General features: G+C 39.5%; 1 protein-coding gene and 1 long non-coding RNA gene across 2 annotated transcripts; one reads left to right on the top strand and one right to left on the bottom strand.

Moving 5' to 3' along the window:
- The first annotated feature begins 578 nt into the window (after window positions 1–578).
- Window positions 579–22,465, top strand: LOC119776580 (rano class II histocompatibility antigen, A beta chain-like). Its single transcript, XM_038275067.1, has 6 exons — window positions 579–642; window positions 912–1,184; window positions 11,932–12,145; window positions 14,464–14,531; window positions 14,615–14,719; window positions 22,068–22,465. Exons 1-6 carry the CDS (start codon window positions 582–584, stop codon window positions 22,091–22,093), a joined length of 747 nt encoding a protein of 248 aa, XP_038130995.1. The 5' UTR covers window positions 579–581; the 3' UTR covers window positions 22,094–22,465.
- LOC119776586 lies at window positions 7,956–9,339 on the bottom strand. Its single transcript, XR_005279797.1, has 3 exons — window positions 9,203–9,339; window positions 8,432–8,495; window positions 7,956–8,232 (listed from the first exon to the last, which is right to left on the bottom strand). It is a non-coding gene; the product is annotated as an uncharacterized LOC119776586 (long non-coding RNA).
- Window positions 22,466–26,059: the final 3,594 nt, after the last annotated feature.

Genomic DNA, 26,059 nt, shown 5'->3' with positions numbered 1-26,059 from the left:
AAAAGTACAGCCCGAACCCGCCCGAACCCGGTAGGACCTCTCGGGTCCTGCCGGGTTCGGGCTAATATTCCCTGCTCTAATGGTAACTAACCTGTTGTCTCCTCCTGAGAGGTTCCTGCCTTAGACATGCCATCCACCCGATTCTGTTGTAATTAAAACATTCTGAGAAATTTTGTCCGCCTCGAATTACTGGATCTTTTTGTTCTAAACCCTGACAGAAAATGAACTTGTGTCTGTTCTTGTCCTGTTAGATTTCTATCCCAGCAGCACTGTTGGATTTAATTAATTACAAAATCATAGTTATATTTTGTATTGTAACAATAATTAATAATAAACTGTTTATAATAATTATACATTTTTACCCAATCACCTAAATTCACACAGGTATTTTGATGCTAACTCATATTTCCTGTTAGGCTGCATTCAACACCTTCTTTCTTGATATTATCTCCTGTGGATCAGAAACCTTCAGGCAGAAGTTCTACCCAGCAACCAGTGGAAAGGGGGCGGAGCCTGTTCTCCAGGTTGTAACAGCTGATCTCTGATCAGTCAGATCCTCTGCTGGACGCTGACAGAGAAACATGTCTTCATCACTGCTCTGCTGCTGGTTCCTACTCCTCTTCATCACCATCCATGCTGCCGGTAGGTTCAATAATCTGAACAATATTATGATTGATAAGAATAATCAAAGATCATTAAAGTTGTAATATCAATGATTATCAAAGGTAATTATGGTTATAATATCAATAATTATCAAAGATCACTATAGTTCTAATATATATAATTATTAGCAGATAATTTACCCTACTATTAAAACATTAAATTAATAAAATGATCATAGATCATAGAACATAAATCCATCATTCATTCAGTCAGCAGTACTGAGGTTCTGTTCTGGTTCTGTTTCTCAGATGGGTTCGAGAACTATGTAGTGGGTCTTTGTGAGTTTACCTCCCCTGAGCTGAAGGACATCGAGTACATTCGCTCAGAGTTTTATAACAAAGAGGAGCTCTTCAGGTTCACCAGCAGTTTGGGGAAGTTTGTTGGATTCACAGATTACGGCATCTTCCAGGCAGAATACCGAAACAATGATACTGTATTAATTCAGGCACTGAGAGCTGAGAAGGAGAGATACTGCCAACACAACATTGGTATCTTCTACTCCAATGCTCTGACTAAATCAGGTGAGTTTTTGTGTTGAATCTCCTCCTGATGATCCTCAGATCATCTCTGACTAAAGATCACATTCACTGGATTTTAACCAATAGAAACTTCTGCTTCATTAGATTCTAGTAATTAATTACTGATGATATGTTTCTAATTACATAAAACTAAGACATTACTTTCAGGATGAAATTAAGATCTAATAAATTAAATCAACATCTGGGGAAAAATATTATAAAAAATCTAACTTAGGTTTTTGATGCATTTGTTCACTAATATCAAACAAACATTAATTTATTGAATGGGAAAATATTTTTAGGAAGCAAGTTACATGAATAATTCCTCAATATTAATGTTTATAGTATTTATCAGTGTGAGTGAACGGGTGAATGACTGAATGTAGCATAAAGTGTTTTTTCAAATCCTCTGACTTAAATCGAGTCCAATCAAAACTCAGAGTCAGATCCTTAATAGAATTCACAAAATAGAATATTAATATAATAATAAATTATTAACATATTAATAGAGTACACTCCTCTTTTAATAGACAGTTAAGTCTGGCTCATTATTTTATTGAAACTGATTAAAAGGTTTCTGACTCAGAAAAAAAACATGAGAGTCTGAAAAATACAAGAAATAATTGATAAAAATTCAACAAGATACATAAGAAAATAATATAAATATAGAATTCAGAGGAATTAATTAATTTTAAGTAAAATAAATATTAGCCTTTAATCATAGAAAAAAAATGTTTTGATAGTTAAATAAAAATGATATTCATCTCACCAAAACAAATCCAACTAATCTGTAAAACTGAATATCTTCTTACTAAATAATTAATCTCTACCTGCAATTCATATTTTTATCAAAGTAATACTAATATGGTTTTACTTCATGGAGTATTGCTTCCATCACTTTACTCATAACCCTAACCCTCATAACCCTCAGAGTTCAGCTTTTGTTTTGTATGAAACTTAATTTTTAAGTTCTCTTTTTAAAAAGGGCTCCATAAAATAAAAACTCACAGGTCAACTGAAAAGATTTAAGTTTTAAGTTTTGATTTCAAAAGAAATAAAAAGATTTTTTTTATTTTGTCTCTTTTATTCTTCGAAAGATGTTAATTGTCTTTGTTTTAGGAAAATTTTTGAGGTAAGGAAGGTAATATCCATCAGTCTCTACTTAAGAAATAAAACAATGTATAATATTAAAATAAAAAATACAGACATGACTATAGTTGGTAAAACACAGTTTTAGTCCAGAATATTTCACTGGTTTCTCAGATGGAAATATCAGGTCTCTCTTTTCCTCATAAATTCAATTCCATTCTATTCAGTGTATTTCTATAGCTCCAATTCCCATCATGTCATCTCAGGTCACTTTCCAGTTCACCAGATCATCCAGTCAGATTGATTCAAAGTTTTCTATCTAAGGAAAACCAGCTGATTGCATCGACTCATTGACTCTTCAGCAATCCCTCACACTAAGCATGCTTGTAGCGACAGTGGAGAGGAAAAACTCCCTTTGAACAGGAAGAAACCTCCAGCAGAACCAGGCTCAGTGGGAGCGGCCATCTGCTGAGGCCCACTGGGGTTCAAGGAGACAGAAGCAGACATAGAAAAAGAAGCATAGATACAAAAGGCAACTGTCAACCAGCTCCACAGGCGGCCCCGTCCAGGAAACACACAGCCAGGCAGACGAGCTCCGAGCCAGCTCCCATGTCAGAGGATGAAGAGAGCACATCCAGTTAGTCACAGTCAGAGAAACAGGACTACACTGGAAAACAGGCCAAGCTCCAACATCTAGAAACAAAGGTGTTGATGGCAGCAGCACAGCTGACATTTCTCTCCAGGATGGAGTCACAGCCAACACCATCATTCATCAGATCAGCAGGTCTCTTTTCTCTTAGTTCATTCTCAGTAATTATCCTGCTTTAATTAACACAGACTGTCCCAATTATAGCTGGTTTATTGCCTGAATGTCTGTCCTCGTCTCTAAAGCAAAACATGTTTGTTGTTGGGAATATTTGAGAACTGAAAGGCAGGTTGGAAATGAGCTGAATGTTATTGTAGTTGTTCGTATCTGACCCAGCTCTCCTCAGCGTAGCAGCAGAAGCGAGTAACTGTGGTTTTAAAGAGGAAGGAACAATCCCAGCAGTAAGAGAGGAATGAATAATGCGCTTATGATCAGGAGCAAAGGCTGCAGACAGGATTGGACCAGATATGATGGGATCAGTAGAGCTACAGAGTGAGTTGGACAGATGGGAGCTGATTGTTAGAGGATGACTGAGAGGAGAGATGGATTTCAGAAGAAGATACAGCAGATGACTTTGGAGACGTGATGAATTCTGTTGATTTTGTCATTGCAGCTCTACAGGAGTTTGATGATTGGAAATGAGGGGTAATTAAAACATCAGAGGGTCAAAAAATCTTCTTAAACTATGAAAACAAAGTCTGAGCTTCCTTCATTGGAGCAGATTAATGCAGAAAATAAGCTGGATTTGAGTAATTGAGTCCATATATTGTTCTATGTGAGTTTTTGAGATTTCTTCTTATATCCTAACAGAAAGATTTTACAGTCTAATCACTGAGCCAGCCTCAGACTGGTAATCTGTGATCCCACAGTGGGCCGGTCCTAATTACAGCATGCGAGCGCCGGCCCTCCTTAAATCATACCGGCCCCAGGGTCATTCCAGGAAAACTGTTAAGTTTGGGTCCATAACATTCAAAGAGGAATAGGAGGCATAAAAAAACTGCCAGTAATACTTTAAGTGTCTAAAGCCATTGATTCAAGTTTAGTTGGTAAAATAAAATTTAATGATAAATATATCCATATGTCCATCAATTTCATATTCCACCACGTCACACCAATGTCATTTTGCGCCAAAATGCAATACACTTCCTAGAAGTGACATCACTAAAATGAAGCGACATCACTAACATGAAGTGACATCATTGGTGAGTTCTGGTTTTCCTTTAAGAACATTTTTCCTTCAAAATCCTGTTAACCATAGCATATCCACCCCGTCACTCACAAAAAGTGGGGAAAACAATTTGTTAATCAAATTATGAAATTATTTTTGTATTAATCATTCATTTTTCATTGTACTTTAATGCTAACGGCATCATCAGGTTTTAACATATCCAGAAATTGAGCCATATTGCTTTAGATTTTCCACCCCGTCACACTAAAGCCTGTGATGGGGTGGAATCATTGTGATGGTGGCAACGTTCTTCATATTGAATTAGTATTATGGAAGTAAATATGTGCCATCAGAATTTGAATAAAAAATACCTCTGAAATTTGAATGTTGTATTAGTGCTTACTTTTTCAGTATAAAAATAAATTCAGAATATATTTTTAACCTAAAAAATATTCAATGTCATTATTTGTACATTAAAAAAAATTCAGTGTAATTTTTTTTACATGGTTGCAATTTTCAGTTATTAAAAAAATTCACATTCCTATTTCAAAGTGATGAAATTTTCAATATACATATTTTTCACAGTTTAAATTTTCAGTGTTAAAAAATTCAGCATATAAAAAATTCAACTTTTCAAAATTCAAATGCAATATTTTCGTTGTCCTCCAATTCAACTTGCTCAAATTCACTGTCTCAAATTCAGCGTCTAAAAATTCGCTGTAAAAATGGCCAAGGTTACTTCAGGTCACAGACATTAGCAATGGATGTCCGATTCCAACATCCACCTAATCACGTGACACAACCGTCATATTGAAGAAGTACCAGTATCACCCAGGCTGGCGACCATGGAGGCGAACTCAAACCCAACGGTGAGTTTAATGCTTTCATATTTCTGTACTATATTTTATTTTGCGCATGAAGTTTGATACATTATCTTAAAGCCTGATTTAAAACACTGGTTTGGGCCGTTGTTAATCTTACACCGTGTAGTGCCGGCATATTACTTCTCGCTACCTCCGAGCTACCCCCCCAAACCAGTGTTTTAAATCAGGCTTCACCGTTGGGTTTGAGTTCGCCTCCATGGTCGCCAGCCTGGGTGATACTGGTACTTCTTCAATATCACGGTTGTGTCACGTGATTAGGTGGATGTTGGAATCGGACATCCATTGCTAATGTCTGTGACCTGAAGTAACCTTGGCCATTTTTACAGCGAATTTTTAGACGCTGAATTTGAGACAGTGAATTTGAGCAAGTTGAATTGGAGGACAACGAAAATTTTGCATTTGAATTTTGAAAAGTTGAATTTTTTATATGCTGAATTTTTTAACACTGAAAATTTAAACTGTGAAAAATATGTATATTGAAAATTTCACTTTGAAATAGGAATGTGAATTTTTTTAATAACTGAAAATTGCAACCATGTAAAAAAAATTACACTGAATTTTTTTTTTAATGTACAAATAATGACATTGAATTTTTTTTAGGTTAAAAATATATTCTGAATTTATTTTTATACTGAAAAAGTAAGCACTAATATACAACATTCAAATTTCAGAGGTATTTTTTATTCAAATTCTGATGGCACATACACTATATTGCCAAAAGTATTTGCTCACCCATCCAAATTATTGGAATCAGGTGTTCCAATCACTTCCATGGCCACAGGTGTATAAATTCAAGCACCTAGGCATGCAGACTGTTTTTACAAACATTTGTGAAAGAATGGGTCGCTCTCAGGAGCTCAGTGAATTCCAGCGTGGAACTGTGATAGGATGCCACCTGTGCAACAAATCCAGTCGTGAAATTTCCTCGCTCCTAAATATTCCACAGTCAACTGTCAGCTGTATTATAAGAAAATGGAAGTGTTTGGGAACGACAGCAACTCAGCCACGAAGTGGTAGGCCACGTAAACTGACGGAGCGGGGTCAGCGGATGCTGAAGCGCATAGTGCGAAGAGGTCGCCAACTTTCTGCAGAGTCAATCACTACAGACCTCCAAACTTCATGTGGCCTTCAGATTAGCTCAAGAACAGTGCGCAGAGAGCTTCATGGAATGGGTTTCCATGGTCGAGCAGCTGCATCCAAGCCATACATCACCAAGTGCAATGCAAAGCGTCGGATGCGGTGGTGTAAAGCACGCCGCCACTGGACTCTAGAGCAGTGGAGACGCGTTCTCTGGAGTGACGAATCGCGCTTCTCCATCTGGCAATCTGATGGACGGGTCTGGGTTTGGCGGTTGCCAGGAGAACGGTACTTGTCTGACTGCATTGTGCCAAGTGTAAAGTTTGGTGGAGGGGGGATTATGGTGTGGGGTTGTTTTTCAGGAGCTGGGCTTGGCCCCTTAGTTCCAGTGAAAGGAACTCTGAATGCTTCAGCATACCAAGACATTTTGGACAATTCCATGCTCCCAACTTTGTGGGAACAGTTTGGAGCTGGCCCCTTCCTCTTCCAACATGACTGTGCACCAGTGCACAAAGCAAGGTCCATAAAGACATGGATGACAGAGTCTGGTGTGGATGAACTTGACTGGCCTGCACAGAGTCCTGACCTCAACCCGATAGAACACCTTTGGGATGAATTAGAGCGGAGACTGAGAGCCAGGCCTTCTCGTCCAACATCAGTGTGCGACCTCACAAATGCGCTTCTGGAAGAATGGTCAAAAATTCCCATAAACACACTCCTAAACCTTGTGGACAGCCTTCCCAGAAGAGTTGAAGCTGTTCTAGCTGCAAAGGGTGGACCGACGTCATATTGAACCCTATGGATTAGGAACGGGATGTCACTTAAGCTCATATGTGAGTCAAGGCAGGTGAGCAAATACTTTTGGCAATATAGTGTATTTACTTCCATATAGTATGAAATATTTACATCTCTTTAACACTTTCCTCCCCCAGCATCTAATTGAACAGTTTGTTCTGTGTTATCAGGAGGATGAAAATGAGTCCGGTAAATTCAGCAGAAAATCAGAGGCTCTGTCGGTCACGCCGTAATGTTGATCCTGAAAGGAGGCAAAAGTATTTAGAATGTGAGCGAGGGAGAAAGGCACAAAGACAAGGATACAAGATTTAAGGGAGAGAGCCAAGCATCAGAAAAGGAAAAAGTGGAGGAAGCATAAAAGTAGAAGGAAAGAGAGGAAAAACTTCCCCCCACCACAAAGTCCAGACTCTGATCCACAGAGACAGCAGCAGTCAAGGTCAGATTAGTAGAACTCACAGACACATTTGTCACTGATGGTTGAAGGTATAGAGTATAGGATTTATGGGGAAAATGTAAATGTAATCTTTAGCTAGTCTTTTAGTAAGTAGTATTACCAGAGACTAATAATGGTTTTTAGATTTTAGGTGAGGGTGAAACCTTCATAGGGTTATGTTCCTCCATGGAGGCTGCCATGTTTCTATAGGGGCTGTTTCCTATGGAGGGGTGAAGGGAGGAATATCTAGTGTGAGAACCTGCAGACTCCACTTTAGATGCCACATAATCCTATGGACTGGCCCTTTAAAATAGATTAATTGTTCATTTTATTCTTACAAGCAACAAGAAGCAGGGAAGAGATTGGCCAGAAAAACTAAGACAGACTACATAAAGAAATTGAGAGGCTAAATAAACAGCTGAAAAAGGAAAGAAAACAAGCTGAAAAATATCGTTAAATGTAGCACTATTTAAACTGTAAAAGGACTAGATGGAAGAAAATCAGAAGACTAGAATTCGTCTACTGGAGCCGTTGTCAGTAATCAATAAAACGACACAAAAGTGTTTCAATACCATGTATTAGACAAATTTAAAGTAAACAATACAAGACAACATACATAGAACCCAAAATAAATACAAAAAAATATATATACACAGTACTGTGGCAACCCTTCTGTTTGTGCACAACTGATCTTAAATTCCCCACTGATCAGTCCAGAGTCTGACCCGACACACGTTCAGAAATCCACGGTTGGATTATCCAGATATTTAAGTTGAAAAATGTCCCAGCGCAAGTTGTTTCAGATGAAGAGGTGAATAATGGAGTGTATGCCTGAGTGGTGAGATGGAGGGGGGAAATGATACAGACCAGTCCACTGTGGAGTGATTCTTAAGGCTCTCCTGGCTCCAGCCAGTTTCCAGAAGCTCGCCATCTTTTTCCCTAAAAAGGGATCACCTGGCCTGTATTAAAATAAACAGGACCAGTACATTTCCAGCCGGCTAGTTAACTAGACTTTTCCAGTTTCACACAGAAATAAATGCAATATCTAATCTATCAGACCAAATAAAGAACATTTATCTCAGTATCTTACAGTTACATTACAACAATTGATGATCACACCACCAACATGCTAAAACAAACATTGTGCTCTCTACTCACCAATTCCAATAATGGATGAGAGTATGGCAGCTCCAAGGCTCCAAACTCACTGGATTTCTCGGATCTACATGATTTTTATATTGCGAGGTTAAACAGTCAGAGATGGCAAAAGTACTCACTTTCCGTACTTGAGTAAAAGTACAGATACTTGTGTTAAAAAATACTCTGGTAAAAGTGGAAGTACTGCTTAAACTTCTTTACTCAAGTAAAAGTAACAAAGTACAGGCTTGTAAATGTACTTAAAGTATTAAAGTAAAAGTAGAAACCACTTTTTTCATGCCGTTGCCTACATTTTAAATGGATGTCTGCCAATAGGACTAGATCTCCGTTGTGTTCATTTTCAATCATCTCGTCGTCCATGCTACTATGCTAACGCCACCGCCACCAAGCTGCAATGATTTGCCGCCAATGAATACCGCCGAATCTGTCGATTCATCTTGTAGTGGTGCGTCAAATGCAACGTAGATTCCCATCCAATTAGATTGAATTTGGTATTGATGACGTGAAAAATAATAACGGTAACTCCATTGAAATGATTCAAAACTAAAGTAACGAGACAATTTTTAAAAATGTAAGGAGTAGAAAGTACAGATATTTGTGTAAAAATGTAAGGAGTAGAAGTAAAAAGTCGCCATAAAAATAAGTAGTAAAGTAAAAATATCAGAAAAATCTACTTGAGTACAGTAACGAAGTATTTGTACTTCGTTACTTCCCATCTCTGTAAACAGTGCATTACAAACAAAGAGAAACTGATTGTTTGGGAACACCAACCTGTAGCTCCTTTGTCTCCAGCTCTCCCCCTCACATCTGACTGGGGAAAGCTGGAGCAAGCCTAAATAATTGCCTCAGGTGTGTCAATTGGCTGCATGCACTGTGTGACTGACTGTCACTCTAACCAATGGGGCAGTAAGGCGGGACTAAGGGTAGTTTTTTTCACCCTGGGTTATAAAAACATTTGAGTGGATATGAGTAAAATAGAAGTTAAAAGTTTTTAAAAGAAAGATCCGAGAAGATTGGCAAAAACAGTGGGAAGAAGATTTAAAGGAAGATTACTTTTTCGTTATTTATTGGCTACAGGTTTAGTGAAAGAATTTAGTTTTTTTTTTTTTTCCCCTTTTTTTTTTTTTTGAGCATGTCTGTCTTGATCCACACTCATTACTGGTTGGTGGCAGTAATGCACCTCTTAATTGTTTGCCAACCGCCATAAAACACGAAGAAGAAGAACATTTGAGTCTGCAAGTGAGGGCACCTCTCCTCAGTCAAAAGTGACAATTTTAACAAGATCAGGCAGAGTACACCCCATTTAAAAAAAACAACAAACAAAAAACATTACTCTTCCATGAAGCCTTGATTGCAGATAAAAAAAAAGGAAAAATAAATATCCAAACACAAGAGGACAAAAGGAGAAACAAATCATTTAAAAATGATCAGAAAGTTAAAGTTAAAGCATTGTCTGTGAGTATTACTTGGTAAAAAACACTGAGACACCTGTAATGTCACATGATATGTTGGTATTGTGTAAAGTTGTATGTTTATAGCCCGTTATTATTATGCTAATGAGTCAGTTTTCGTAAGCTAATCGTAAGCTTTGTTGCTAATCGCTAGCTAACATCCTCATTTCATTGAAAGTCAATGCCATGTTGGTCCTTTATTTTATTGATATCATTCTATAAAGCCTAGATTGTAATACATTGCATTTCTGTATGTTACAGTTTCACACAAAAGGAACTAGCACTGAAGTAAACTTCATTAACCAGTCATCGCTGTCCGGAGTTTCTTCATGTTCAAGATTGTTTAGCTGTTTGGATAGCTAGTGCGAGTATCTAGCGAGGCCAATAACAGCTTCCTTTGGTCCTGATGATGACTGAGCTGAAAATGAGATCAGAAATGGATTATAGTATTAATGATCAATAATAGATTAATCTCTGATACAATAACTTCAGTTGAGCATGAAGGTTTCCCTGGATATTTAGTTTAGATTATACATTTCTTGTCATGATACGTGGTTGGTTTGCTAGCCCAAGGATGCAGAACTCCACAGACACAGAGGCAGGATTAAAGTCCAATGTTTATTTGGATCAGCACAGGGTTCTGCCCTGGAAGGCAGGGGAGACAGAGTACAGGTTAAACTCAGGGATAGATTAACAACTGAAACTCACTGGTTCGCTGGTTCAGGCAGGCAGAGTAGCACAGGTAACGGACATGGCAAGGTGTGGCAAAACGTGGTAAACATGGCAAGGAACAAAGACTAGGGAACCCATGGCTAGGCTTGGAAACAATGGCTAACACATGGCTGTGGGTAACACAGGCTACGATCCGGCTACGAGTGAAGCTGTCACACAGCTTATATGGGGAGAGGTTAATGAGCAGAGCTGATGGGAAACAGCTGTGCGCTGAGAACCAGCTCCCAGGAGAGGATCCATGGCGCCCTCTGGTGGGCAAACCTCTGGATCCCAACAGAAACAGAAGCCCAGAAGAAGGGATACAAACAGAAACAGAAGCTACAGAATGGGATCCACACCGCCCTCTGGAGGGCAACCCTTGGATCCCAACATTTCTATCTTTAACTATTTCTCTTCCTGAATATTGAACCGTTGATTTCTTAGTGATGATATGAATGGCTGACAGATCAGCAGGTTTAGACTTTCACCATTTTAATCTACATTAAACTCTCATCCTTTCTCTCTGTATGTTGCTGATGGTTGATTTGATGTTTTTTCTTATTTTCTGTATTTATCTTACTTTCTTACAATGGCGTAACTATCAAGCAGAGACTGCAGTTGCTTAGGGCCCCCGACCTCTTAGGGGCCCCGTCACTGACACTTAGGGGGGCCCCCTCAGCAATTGTAGACTAGGACGTCTCTTTGCAGATGTAATGGTGCGAAAATTCATCTTAAACCCACCTGATGTTGAATTGACTGACCATTCCGGACCGTATTTATAACGACACAACACATGGCAGATTTCACCATGATGGTGAGCCGATTAAACACGACACCAACAGCAAAGCAGACAGTGGGACTATTAATTACTATGTTAATAACTGTGTATAGTTCATTAGACAGTTGGTAAAAAAAATACACCCATATAATATGTTTCAAACTGCAATAAAGATGTTAAAGAACGTGTCATGATGGGTTGTACTTCATATGGGGCCCACCCAGGTAATGTTGCTTACGGCCTAGTCTTGTGTCATTACGTCATTTTTATTCTTTTTCATTGAATTTAATGGTGTTTGTATTTCTTTGGTCCTTTGATTATATTAAAGTTCTATATAGTTATATTAGACTGTAGATAAGTTATTAAATTGCTATCATGAATATCTGGGTTATATAATACATGGGAACCAGATCTAAAACTGAGGAGCATTTAAACCACAAAAATAAACTTTATTATTTGTTTCTTCATTAAAAACATTGAGGAGCTTTGTCATGTTAAAACATCAGGAACCCTAAAAATATGATGTCATTTTTAAATAAATGAAACAATTGCTTTTCCAGTGGAGCCCTACGTGAGGATTCATCTGGTGGCGCCCTCTAGTGGTGGCCATCCTGCCAGGTTGGTCTGCAGCGCCTTCAGCTTCTACCCTAAAACCATCAAGGTGAGCTGGCTGAGGAATGGAGAAGAGATCACCTCTGGAGTGGACATCACTGATGAACTCCCAGATGGAGACTGGTACTACCAGGTCCACTCCAACCTGGAGTACAAACCCAGGTGGGTTCTAGAAGGTTCTGCTCCAATAGCACTGGTTCTATTAATAGAGACTGGAACACATGTTAATGTGGATTCTAGAATCCTGCTATATGTTCCCAGGGGCGGATTTAGGAAATGTGGGGCTGTCGTGGGAAAAAAGTATTCAACTGTTCATCCTAGTTAAATAAACGGAGATCGATGGATTTCACTCAGTCGGCACATTTATTAAAATCTTTGCAAAGAGAGAACAGTCATCATGGCACAGCATTCTGCTCTGTTCTGATCTGGGCAGGGTTCGTTCCCCCCTAGTTACAACAATGGAAAGCAGTCAGAGTCATAACAAATTACACACACTTTGCTTAACAGTAACATGTTATGAATAAACCTTGAGAAAGAATCTGGATTGTTATGGGAAGAAGCTATGTCTGGTCTACAAACAACATTCTGCAGGGAATGGTGTGGCCTTGAGAGAGAAACAGACTGAGTGAAAACTTTTATAGTGAGTAAATATGAATATTAATATATAATGAGAGAAAGATATACATTTTCCCACAACAGGGGCCCTAGGCAAAGACAGGCAGGGGGCCCTATGAATTGAGAAGACAAACAGACCTGTTATACAGGTAGAGAAATTTAATAGAATAGACATTATCTGTTCTAGGTTTGGTCCCTCACTAAGCCCATTCACTTTTTTCATTTGAATGAAATAATAGCTGGAAGTAAATCTGCTCCCTTCCTCCATTTCTTTCCAAAGATCCCGTCCTTCACCTGTAACAGGTCACATTAACTCAGAGAAAAATACGGCAGTTTCTACTCTACTACTAAACCACCTTCATGCTCAGTGGGAAGTCTTTTTTTTCAAGGGTGACTTTTTAAGCCAGAACTCTTTAACAAAAAGTCATATTCTGATGGAAAGTAAACTACAAAAAAACAAGATGCAATGCATCTGCAAGGAAAGACCAGTAATTCTACAAATATGACAATATCTTTACGAACAGTAAATTAATTCATTTATAATTAACTCACCCCTTAACATCCACAGCTGTACACAATAACACACATTAAAGCAACATTAATACAAAGCTGCAATGCAGAGAAGTTGGCTATAACTTCCTTTTTCAAAAAACTGTATGACTTTATTTATGAAGTTATGCATTCAAAAAATAATTTTCTAAAATGTATAATTTAATAATTTAAAGAATAAAAGACTTACCAAAACTGTAAAACCTGTGTTTTTTTTTTTTTTTTTAGAAAGGTCGCCCCAAATCCTAAGGTTCACCTGAAACTCAACATAAAAAAAAACAGCTAAATAAGTGATTTCTGGTCATTTGAATCAAATACAAACCACATTCAAAACTTTATTTTAATGTGACCCATCTTCTATAGCCGGGTTTAACCAATTAAAAATTAGCGGGGTCTGAATAAAAAAAAAAAATCATCAACCAGTAAGGGTCTAGAGACATTTTTTATTATAATCCGTTACTTTAAACAGAATTTTACACTGAAATAAAATGAGGTGTTTATGCCTCCATGTTATACACTGAATGTTTAAATAAAAAAATTTAAAATCTAAATAGTTTTTGAAGTAGAGAACATCAATCCTTCAGTTTGGTTTATAGATAATTTCCTGATTCCCATCTTTTCTCAAACCCCTGAACTGATGGTTTGTTATTTTCTTTCTTTTTTCTGTCTTAATGTTGGCAGTGGGCTTTAGGCTGCCCTGCAAGGCTTTAAACCTGGGTTTAACCGGAGACTAAGCCATTCTCAAGCACATATCAAGGAGCTCATTTTGAGCCTGGATCCAGATTTATTGTTGATTCTGTTCATGGTGGAGAATCCTGCTTCACAGCAGCAGGTTGAGCCAAACATCCTCTAAATGTGCAGGGTCATCTTTGAGCACGCCATTTCACTTTTCTTTCACCAGTTCACCGCAGTTCTTCCAGCAGTCCACACTTTCTCTGCTCTCTTTTTCTCATGGTCTTCTCCTTCTTTCCCATCGCCTGGCTTGCCACAGGTTTGCCTGCTGTGTCTAAAAGTAGCAGCAGCAGCAACCCAGACTGACAGCTCATTGGCTCATTTGGATCACGCGCTGCGGCTAGCCACTGCTGGTGCTAGCCGCTGCTAGTGCTGCTTGCTGCTGCTACTGTTGGTGCTAGCCGCTGCTAGTGCTGCTTGCTGCTGCTACTGTTGGTGCTAGCGGCTGCTGACACACTTGATTAGACTTGTTAAGACAGACTTTATATTGTAAGCATTCTGATGGAATTTTATCGAAAGGATTTTTATTTATGGTCAACAGCCTGTTTTTGCCTAATGATAAATCCCCCCCCCCGTCTCTGCAGGTCTGGAGAGAAGATCTCCTGTAGGGTGGAACACGCCAGCCTGAAGGAACCTCTGATCACTGACTGGGGTAAAAACCTGACTGACTGAACGTCTGTCTGACTGAACGTCTGTCCCAGTCTCAGCTGTCTGTCTAACTCTGTTTCTCCTCAGAGCCTCAGTCCCAGGACGGTAAAATAGCTGGTGGAGCTTCAGGACTTGTCCTCGGTCTGGTCTTTGGTCTGGCTGGATTCTTGTACTACAAGAGGAAGCTCAGAGGTCAGAACCGTTTCAAACCAATTTAGACTGGTTTTCACACCACAGCCTCCTGACTTGGCTCCCATTTGAACATTTGACTTGAAACAACCTGATAACTTTGATCAAACAGAAAGATGTTTTAACTGAACCAAACCAGAAGTCCAATCAAGTCATCTGTTTATTTATCCCTCCATCTTTTTCTGTGATGTTTACAGTCGTTTCAGCCTAAGTAATATCCAAACCAGCCATCTACTGTGCATAATAGCACTGGTTTCAGGCATTTCAGAAACATCTTTAATCCAGGCCAAGGACAGACAGGTCCCGTCCCAGAGGACCTTTGGTCAAACACACCTGAATCATTGGTTTAAAGACCTCCTTGCTGCAGGCAGGTTCTCCAGAGTCCTGCTGGTCATCTAATTGTTTTAATCACATATAAATTAATCCACCTGGTCAATCCTCTGAGCCAAACATGAAACCGGTCAATAGTCCAGATTACTATGAAATTACTGAATGAGAGGTGTTTAACTTGTTCTGAAGAAGATCCAGAAACACCAAACATTAGACATTTCTTTTACCAAAACTGACTTTAAAGAGAAAAAACCATAAATTTTAGCCACACTTTGACTATTTATTAGCTAAACCTGGAGAACTTATTTCAGAGACCAACTGGTGTAGATTAATTTATTTCCCATAGATTATTACATTAACTGTTCTAAGCTGGTGATTTTTATGAGTTCCTCGATGTGTGTCTGAACAGCTGATTGAGGATGTAAAATATCACAGGTGAAAACTAAAGTCGCATAACTTTGACTTGAGACAGATTCGAGTCAATAATTTGATCGCTTTAAATGTACCCTGAAAATAGACCTGGGACTTGATTCAGACTTTGATTTCATTGGTTCAGAGACTTGGATTGGACTGACTCTGTTTACCTGAAAATAGTTGGTTTTAATAAAAAAACAGTTATTTAAAAACTAAGCTGCATCAGTTAATGTTATTCATCCAGTTTTGATATTTTACCAGTAGATTATAGATATATAATTAACTAGAACTGGAAGTTTTAGTTGATTAATAGATGTAGTGGAAAAAGTCTTCAACTATTCATCCTAGTTAAATAAACGGAGATCGATGGATTTCACTCAGTCGGCACATTTATTAAAATCTTTGCAAAGAGAGAACAGTCATCATACAGTCCTAATGGCAGCATTCTGCTCTGTTCTGATCTGAGCAGAGTTTGTCTCCTTAATTATGTTGATGAAAAAATTGTGAAGGTTGTTTCTCAGTCAAAACAAATGACACACTTTAACAAACCTTTAGAAGGAGTCTGGGTTATCGTGGGATTTAGTAAACCGCCCCTCACTCAGACATTTTCTCAGCCTTGCAGCTGAAACAAACTGAGTAAAAACATTTTTCACTGGATAAATAACATCACTAAATATATGAGAGAGAGAAATCTAAATCATCTGACCACAAAGGTCCCTCAAAATCGAGCGTAAAAACAATTCATTATCATTAGAATAGAATAGAAAAATAGAAAATTCCTTTATTTTACCACAATGGGGAAATTCTATCAGTTGAAGAAGATTAGATTAGATGAGCTTTATTGATCTCACAGCAGAGAAATTCACTCGTCACATATCGGCATAGAAGTTACAGAAGGTGCAAACAGGGAGAAAAAAGGTGCATTAAGAATAAGCAATATATATACAGTATATCAAGATAAATAGGATTAAGGTGCATGTGTACATGTATCACACACAATGAAAAACTAAATAAAAATAAGAAATAAGAAAATAAGAAATACAAAGGAGTAGCACAGAGATTTGAGGTAGATAATAATGATTGTCCAAGTTAGGGTTAGGCCAATGTGTCAATGCATTCAATAAACAGTTTTGTTTTGTCCTGCTTCTAACGGGTAATGGTGATAGGTCACAGATGCAATAAACAACACAACATTGCAGCAAGATGGTTAACTTAGATGGTTAACTAAGATAACACTTAGGGCTCAGCTAAAAGGGTGGAGCTTTGCTGAGATAAACAGTCATAAAACCACAATATGGCTGCTTCTACCATACGCTCAAAGGAGGAGGTGGTAACGGTGCTGGGGAGCACAATGGGTTGTTAAACTAAATATTATAAACACAATAAATTATAATAACTTGGCCACTCCCATCATGTGACCAAAGGGTAGTGGTGGACTAAGAATGTGGCACATAGCGGGACCAATCCCAACCCACCGCCTAAACACTGTCACTATCAGGGTCACTATCAGGGTCACTATCACTGTCACTCCCAATGAAGTCTCTCAGCTAAAGGCGCCTTCATTAAAGTTGGGGGGGGAGAAAAAGAAGAATGGGACGGCTTCTTAGGGATTCTTCCCTCCAATGGAAAAGGAAAGCAACTGTTGCTATGGCAACACAGCAGCGCTCCATTTGCATGACTGTAGCTCTGTGGCGGCGGGTGAAATAACATCTAACTTTGCCCTGTTTTTAGAACAAATGTTTACGTTTAAAAACTATTTCAAAGAGAGTCAGAATTACTTTATTAATTCCTTACAGTTTTTTTAAAATAAGATAAGGGTCACAGTATATACGATCAACAGTAGACTAACGTCTGTCTGACTGACTGACTATACAACAGTTTATAATGCTGCTCAGTACCTAAGTACAGTTATTGTCTTAAAGGGGAGGTGATCAGTCATGAAGTCATCAGCCTGTAATCATGTGTTCCAGCAGAGTTTATATCACAACACAATATTAATGAACTCAGACCGTCTCTCTCTGAGTTTAACCTCGGTTTGCTTGATGTGGACAGAAAGATCATCGGTCAGGTTAAAAAATAGATAAAAAAAATATGCTTATAGTAGTTATTTATCTTAGTTATATAACCCACAAATTCCTCAACAAGAAATGAAATTGAACATGTAAAATATGCCAGAAAAGAATCACAGCTGGAGAAGAAACATCTTCGCCTTTATGTGACCTTTAATGTTGGATAACGAATGGCAGGCAGTAGTTTACTGTTTAAAAGATTTAAGCTAACTTTGTTTTAATAGGAAATGATCAGCTGCTGGTTTCATTAAGTGTTGAAATAAATTGAGGTTTATAAAGAACTTTTGGGAAATGATGTTAAAAACACCTTAGAAGGAGTTTAAATTTAAAGTTTTATTCTAAGGACTAAAGATCATGGTTTTATCTTTAACTCTAATTTGATTGTCTTGGTTTGGCTTAACAGGAGACTAAAGATAAAGATAAAAACAGGTTTCTGTTTATTAAACAGTAGATCCATGTTTCCATGTGACCTGCTGCATTTGTGGAGTTCGTTAGTATCAGTGTCGATGCTTTTTAATTTACCTCTTCCTGCTCTACCTTGGTGATCACCTTCTGGTTCCTCCTGCCTCCATGGCCAATCAGTGGGTTGCTTACATCAGCATCCAGCCCTGCTGACCTCTGTTAGCTCCACCTCCTCAGCAGGAGGAGCCCAGAAGGGCCAAACAAAGACCCGTTAGGGTAACGCTCTCAGAGCGGGTCCAGTGGAGCCAAGCTGAACAGAACCTCTGGAAAAGGAGCATGATCCAATAAATTAGTCACAGTCTGGAAATCTCAGGTTCTGACTGAGATATAGATCATAAATGATACCAGATATAGATCAGATATATAGATTAGATGTTAGCTCTGCAGTCAGCTAAGCTTACAAGGCTAACACGCTAACATTAGCATGTTTAGCCTTATTTCCATTGATAATAATGTGTTTATAGTCTCTGTGATTTAGACCATAGGCTGGTCACAGTGAGCCAATCAGAACTGTTGGAGAGCTGAACCATAACCGTGACTCATCAGATGAAAACCATCATAAGCTCTGATGCTTTGGTCTGAAGTTCAGACCCTCCTGCTGGTCACCATGAAATCACTATAATTCATTTAAAGCTAAAGAGGAGGATCTTTTATTTCAGGGTGGATCATCTCAATCAGTGGTCCTCCTACCTGCCAATCATTCTGGTGTTGTGTCTATGTAAGGCCGTCCAATGCGCTCGTCCCGTTAGCTATCTGGTTCTTTCAGGCGTGTATCTGTAGAGAGCTACGGTTTCAGACAGTCATTGAAGCTCACCTTTCCCACCGCCGTTCTTTGAAAATGGCCGAGGATCAGAAGAGAAAAAGTGTCTAAGAAGTTTGAGAAGAAAAGAAAGGCCTCAGAAGAGGCAGATATATCCCAGAATGCTTTGCACAGAGAGCTCTCCTCAGAAAGCATCATGGGATTTGTTGTCACAGCGGCCCGCTGTCGCCATAGGCTACTGCTACCCGACAGTGGCGACTAACAAAGATGGCGCGGGCACTGCAGTGGAGGAGTAGTTACATGACCAATGGAGCAGAAATCAGTGATCGTCTGTCTGAACGGTCATTAACTGAGTTCACTATAAAGTTCACTATAAAGTCCCTGCTGTGGGTGGATGCAGTTACCTTGTATGAGCTATGAGAACTGCACATCTTAAATGGCGTGCACGAGGAACAAAGGGCTTGTGCACGCTCCTGCACGCACATTTTTTAAAAAATCCTCCACAATACTTTAAATAGATGATTTATTCATCTTAGAATCATTCATTTTATTACAGTCATTAAAGATAGGTTTGGTAAAATGACTTGTTCAGGTTTAGGACTTTGGACTTTTATGCCTGGACTGGATTTAGGTGAGAAGACACGAGGCTTAACTGGGACTCATAAAACCAGAATGGACCAATCACAGCATAAAAACTGGCAGCTGTGGTGTTTTATTGATGCTCTTTATTATGTCCCAGAAGAGCCGATTATATTCTGACAGTTTCAGCAATTTTTTTAAAGATGTTTTATGTCAGATGTGTTGTTATCTGATTGGTTCTCAGCTGTTTCCCCCGACTGTTAGTCCCGCCTCAGAAACTGGGCTCTACTTGTCGACATGTCGTCTATATAAATTATTCTAGCTGACCAGGCTAATCCAGTCTACAACCTGTTTCCATGGTGACAGAGTTACTGGGATCAGTTTAGATCCAAAGGTTCTGGATGGTGTGCTTCTCTACGATCGGTGGGACGTCACTGGGACCCAGTAGAAGGCGGTCAGTAGAGGGCGCTGGTGCAGCGCCTCTCCTAGTGGAAAGTATTTCAGGTTTTTAGAAGAAATTTAAAATATTATAAACAACTATAAGGAATGACTAAATCCACAATAATGTGAGGTTAACATAAATTTAGTTTGGGAATAAATTCATTTCCTTTTCCAACATTTTGCCTGTTGGAAAAAATCTTCCATTGTAGACCAGCCAGGATCAAACTGCAGAGTTTTTACCCTAGATTCCTCCAGCAAAGCAAATCCAATCAGACTCTTCAAAAATGTCCCTAAAAGGCGCTACAACAATCATCCAAAGTGTGTATATTACAGGTGCTGGTCATAAAATTAGAATATCATGAAAAAGTAGATTGATTTCAGTAATTCCATTTAAAAAGTGAAACTTGTATATTATATTCATACATTACATACAAACTCATATATTTCAGATGTTTATTTTGTTTAATTTTGATGATTACAAATGACAACAAATGAAAATCTCAAATTCATCATATCAGAAAATTAGAATATTACTGAAGACCAATAAAAACAAAGGATTTATAGAAATGTTGGCCAACTGAAAAGTATGAACATGAAAAGTATGAGCATGTACAGCACTCAGTATTTAGTTGGGCCTCCTTTGGCCTGTATTACTGCAGCAATGCGGCGTGGCATGGAGTCGATCAGTCTGTGGCACTGCTCAGGTGTTATGATAGCCCAGGTTGCTCTAATAGTGGCTTTTAGCTCTTCTGAATTGTTGGGTCTGGTGTATTGCATCTTCTTCTTCACAATACCCCATAGATTTTCTATGGGGTTAAGGTCAGGAGAGTTTGCTGGCCAATTAAGAACAGGGATACCATGGTCCTTCAACCAGGTACTGGTAGCTTTGGCACTGTGTGCAGGTGCCAAGTCCTGTTGGAAAATGAAATCTGCATCTCCAAAAAGTTGGTCAGCTGCAGGAAGCATGAAGTGCTCTAAAACTTCCTGGTATGTGGCTGTGTTGACCCTGGACCTCAGAAAACACAATGGACCAACACCAGCAGATGACATGGCACCCCAAACCATCACTGACTGTGGAAACTTTACACTGGACTTCAAGCAACGTGGATGAAGTGCCTCTCTTCTTTTCCTCCAGACTCTGGGACCTTGATTTCCAAAGGAAATGCAAAATTTACTTTCATCAGAGAACATGACTTTGGACCACTCACCAGCAGTCCAGTCCTGTTTCTCTTTAGCCCAGGCAAGACGCTTCTGACGCTGTCTGTGGTTCAAGAGTGGCTTGACACAAGGAATGCGACAGCAGAAACCCATGTCTTTCATACGTCTGTGTGTGGTGGTTCTTGAAGCACTCACTCCAGCTGCAGTCCACTCTTTGTGAATCTCCCCCACATTTTTGAATGGTTTTTGTTTCACAATCCTCTCCAGGGTGCGGTTATCTCTCTTGCTTGTACACTTTTTTCGACCACATCTTTTCCTTCCCTTCGCCTCTCTATTAATGTGCTTGGACACTGAGCTCTGTGAACAGCCAGCCTCTTTAGCGATGACCTTTTGTGTCTTGCCCTCCTTGTGCAAGGTGTCGATGGTCGTCTTTTGGACAACTGTCAAGTCAGCAGTCTTCCCCATGATTGTGTAGCCTATAGAACTAGACTGAAAGACCATTTAAAGGCTTTTGCAGGTGGTTTGAGTTAATTAGCTGATTAGAGTGTGGCACCAGGGGCCATCAATTTTGAACCTTTTCACAATATTCTAATTTTCTGATATGATGAATTTGAGATTTTCATTTGTTGTCATTTGTAATCATCAAAATTAAACAAAATAAACATCTGAAATATATGAGTTTGTATGTAATGTATGAATATAATATACAAGTTTCACTTTTTAAATGGAATTACTGAAATCAATCTACTTTTTCATGATATTCTAATTTTATGACCAGCACCTGTATATTCAGCCAGATAATGTTGGGTCCAGCTCCAGGTCTGCATCATTGCATCCTGTCCCAGTAGGTCCAGAGAGGGAAATGTTCTGTAGAGCTGGAACCATGGTCACCCTGCAGGGCTGTGATCCAGACAGAAGCAGCTTCACACACTACTGCCCCCCCCTTAACGGAAAATCTACAGCCTTTATTTCTATCTACACGTTTATTCTGAGGGTTCCTGCAAACATTATGGTTCCATAGTGAAAATACAGGTTCTAGATCTTTATTTCTCACCTGGACGTAACTTAACAGGTGATATTTTCTCTGGATCAGATCAGAACCATGAGGCTGAATGAGGGTTTTGTTCTTTCATTCTAGGAAGTATCCTGGTTCCAAACCGCTGAGTCTGGATCCTGGTTCTGGTGGACGTCTCTGCTGCTGCTTCCAGAAGATCCCCTCTGATCCAGAACCCCCCCACAGAGCGACCCACGGTGGAGTTAGAGGAGATCTCAGTCCATCAGGACCGGTTCTCTATGGGCTTCCTTCTGCACCTCTCTGCATTAATCTGTTGATTATTTCTCAGATTAGTCGACTAATCAACATTATCTTTATGATCGCCATCAGTTTCTGTTATTAGAAATTACAGCCTGAGTTTCTAAATGTTTTCACTGCCTGGTTTTATTCTGCACATCTTTAAAAGTCATTTTATTGCTGATATTCTTTATATATTAACCTTCATTAATGATAAATCCATTAAACATGAACCTGAAATCTGACTGACTGAAGTGATTTTTGAAATTGTTCTCTATCACTAACTTCAGTTTTTTACAGTTAAAACATCAAAAGGATCCTAATATATTTGGAAATAAAACAAATCTTTTAACAGAGCTTAATGTTTCCAGTGAATTAACCCCTCAGCATATAAAGGTGATATTAACCTGCTAAAGTCAGGATTATTCACATCATCAACATTAACAATGACAGAAATAAATACAAATATTTAATTAGAAAGAAAATGATCAGTGAGCTTTTTATCATTAATCCAAACCATCAATCCCAGTTATAAATAAATGTATAATAAGCTGTACAGTAAGTCTTAGATATAATCTGACTGAATAGCAGCTGAGCTGAACTTCCAGAACTTCCAGTCGCTCCTCTGTGGGAGGTCCTGTGGAGGCCTTGGCTGGAAAGGGTGGGGGCCTCAGGGGTCCCCCAGCTGTTATTCACCAAAGCTGTGTGTTCTCCTCTGGTCATCAGTTAAAGATTAAACATGGATACTGGTTCCCAATGTCCTAAAACCAGGATCATGGCATACGGCCCAACAGCGTCTTTCTACACAGAAGCAGAAGGTAAAAAATAACCATGGTGGATGATAATGCAGAGAGCAGTTTGTTTTTAACCATCTTGGTAACTTTGTGTTTTTAGGGTTGTAATGATGGCTACATGCGCTCCAGCGCTACCTTCCATGTTTGCTTCCATAAACACAGAGCATGCTGGCTACCTGTGATGTCATTGCTTCCTCTAAGCTGGATGAATGCAATTCTTTATTTATTATATACTTTAATAATCCCAGAGGGAAATTACTTCTCTGCATTTAACCCCTCCCCTTGGGGAGCAATGGGCTGCCATTGTGAGGCGCCCGGGGAGCAGGGTGGAGTTAAGGGTCTTGCTCAGGGACCCAGAGCAATGTGAATGTAGCCTTTGCCTCAAAGTGGAATTAATAAAACTATTCCAGCATATTTGTTCACCTGCTGATCACTGTGAGGACACTGATCTCTATTTATTCACTGAATATCTGATAGGCTGTTGGTAGAACAGGGCAGTCAGCAGCCGCCATATAGGATCCATTGGCTATAGGTGATTTATTGGTTAGTTCATCCACTGACTGGGAAATAACCAGTCGAACGTCTTCCTGCAGACAGAAAACTGCTGGTTTCTGCAGCTAAATGCTACACAGGGAGGCATTGGTATGGCAGGACTCCAGGAGAGCAGGGAGTACCAATATGGCGGCAGGTAACCACTTTACCTGGGCTGTCAGCAATCCAGTGAATAAATAGACATCAGTGGCTCAGTGACACAGATGAGGCTCTGCTGCCCCCTGCAGCCACTTTAGTGAACTGCATGTGATATAGACGCCTCTCAGTTTATATTTCAATAAAGATGCATGATCAGGTCAGTACGGTGGGACAGTGGGTATTGCTGTTACCTTCCAGAAGGGAGGTTCCAGGTTTGATTTCCAGCCTGGAGTCTCTAACTTCCTCCTACAGTCCAGAAACACACCTATCAGGTTGGTCAGCACCTCTAATATGTACCTAGGTGGGAGTGTGGTTTTATGGATCTGTGTGTCTCTGTGTTGTGTCATGATGTGGTTGGTTTGCTAGCCCAAGATGCAGAACTCACAGAACAGAGGCAGGATTAAAGTCCAATAATTTATTGGTGAACTCAGGTTTTCCCCCTGGGAGGCAGAGAGGACAGAAACAGGTTATGCTCAAATACAGGTTTACAGGTTTCCAAACTCACAGGTTTGCAGATTCAGACAGGCAGGGTTAAACAGGCAGAGTGGCTCAGGTTTGCTTCCATGGCAAGGACAGGACAATGACAACGGCAAAGCATGGCATGGCATGGCATGGCATGGCATGGCATGGCATGGCATGGCATGGCATGGCATGGCATGGCAACAATGACTATGACCACGATCCGGCTCAGAGAGAAGCTATGACTCAGCTTATATAGGGAGACGTTAATGAGCAGAGCTGATGGGAATCAGCTGAGCGCAGAGAACCAGCTCCCAGGAGAGGATCCATGGCGCCCTCTGGTGGGCAAACCTCTGGATCCCAACAGAAACAGAAGCCCACAGGAAGGGATCCACACAGCCCTCTGGAGGGCAAACCTCTGGATCCCAACATGTTGCCCGGCGACCTGTCCAGGGTGGATGTTGCCTCCTGCTCATAGACTGCTATAGATATCAGCCCTACGCCCACACTGGCTGAATAAATAGGACAAGATGGATGGATTTATTAATACATTAAAAAATATATTTGGTGTTTAATTGTAGTCCTTAACTGTTGGTTCCCTTTTATTATTTTAGGTTAATAAGTGTTGCGGGAAAAAGTCTTCAACTATTCATCCATGTTAAATAAACGGAGATGGATGGATTTCACTCAGTCGGCACATTTATTAATATCTTTGCAAAGAGAGAACAGTTCATGATACAGCCCTAATGGCAGCATTCTGCTCTGTTCTGCATGAGCAAGGTTCATCCCCCCTTACTTAGAACACTGCAAAAGCAGTCAGAGTCCAAACAAATTCCAGACACTTTGCTTAACAGTAACATGTTATGAATAAACCTTGAGAAAGAATCTGGATTGTTATGGGAAGAAGCTATGTCTGGTCTACAAACAACATTCTGCAGGGAATGGTGTGGCCTTGAGAGAGAAACAGACTGAGTGAAAACTTTGATAGTGAGTAAATATGAATATTAATATATAACAGAAGAGAAATCTAAACTTTCTGACAACATAAGCTTTACATTTTTATAAAAATTATTAATGACCTTTAGCTTCACTAATTATATTTGATAGGATCTACATTTTGACAATGATAAACATCACAGGGAACATTACACCCTGTGTTTACGTTAAACCCTGAAAAATGGGCCGAGCTCCAACTTCTAGAAACAAAGGTTCCAGCTTTTATTGTCATTCCACTGAAATTCCCTTAGTGGCAGTCTGTGGGAGTGGGACTAGAAATCAGAACCTCTGGATACCAAGCGCAATGCACTAACCACTAGACCGCCCCTCCCCCCAAAGGTGTTGATGGCAGCAGCACAGCTGATATTTCTCTCCAGGATGGAGTCACAGCCAAACAGGAACAGACCAGATGAAGCTACTATGAGAAAAAGCAGAGAGAGCAGAACGTTAGAGATTGAACTAACAGATTCTGCAGAGTGGGAGAATAGAGATAGAATGAAGCAGAATGATGAAAAAGGGGTCCCTATGTCCTCCAGCAGTCTAAGCCTATAGCAGCAGAACTATAGAGATAGATCAGGATAACCTGAGCCACTCTAACTAGAAGCTTTATCAAAAAGGAAAGTTTTAGTCCCTGAGGCTTTTTTACTTTTAAAGCAAGGCTTAAAACTAGTTAACCCAGGTTTATTTATTGGACTGATACCTTCATAGAAATGACCATCATCAGATGATACCGATGTGAATGTGTATTATTCACGTTCTGTTCTGGTCCTGCTCTGCTCTTTAGTCCAATCAGAACAGTTCTGTTCATAACCAGAACCTCTGCCTGTCAGCAGTCTGTTTACAGATCTGTTAATAAGGTTACCTGATCAAACACTGCTGACCTTTGACCCCACCAGGCAG

This window comes from Cyprinodon tularosa, unplaced genomic scaffold, assembly GCF_016077235.1.
Source record: "Cyprinodon tularosa strain WSP-4 unplaced genomic scaffold, ASM1607723v1 ctg1209, whole genome shotgun sequence".
NCBI lineage: Eukaryota > Metazoa > Chordata > Actinopteri > Cyprinodontiformes > Cyprinodontidae > Cyprinodon > Cyprinodon tularosa.
The sequence above is the reverse complement of the archived record's forward strand: the minus strand, read 5'-3'. Positions and strand labels throughout refer to the sequence as shown.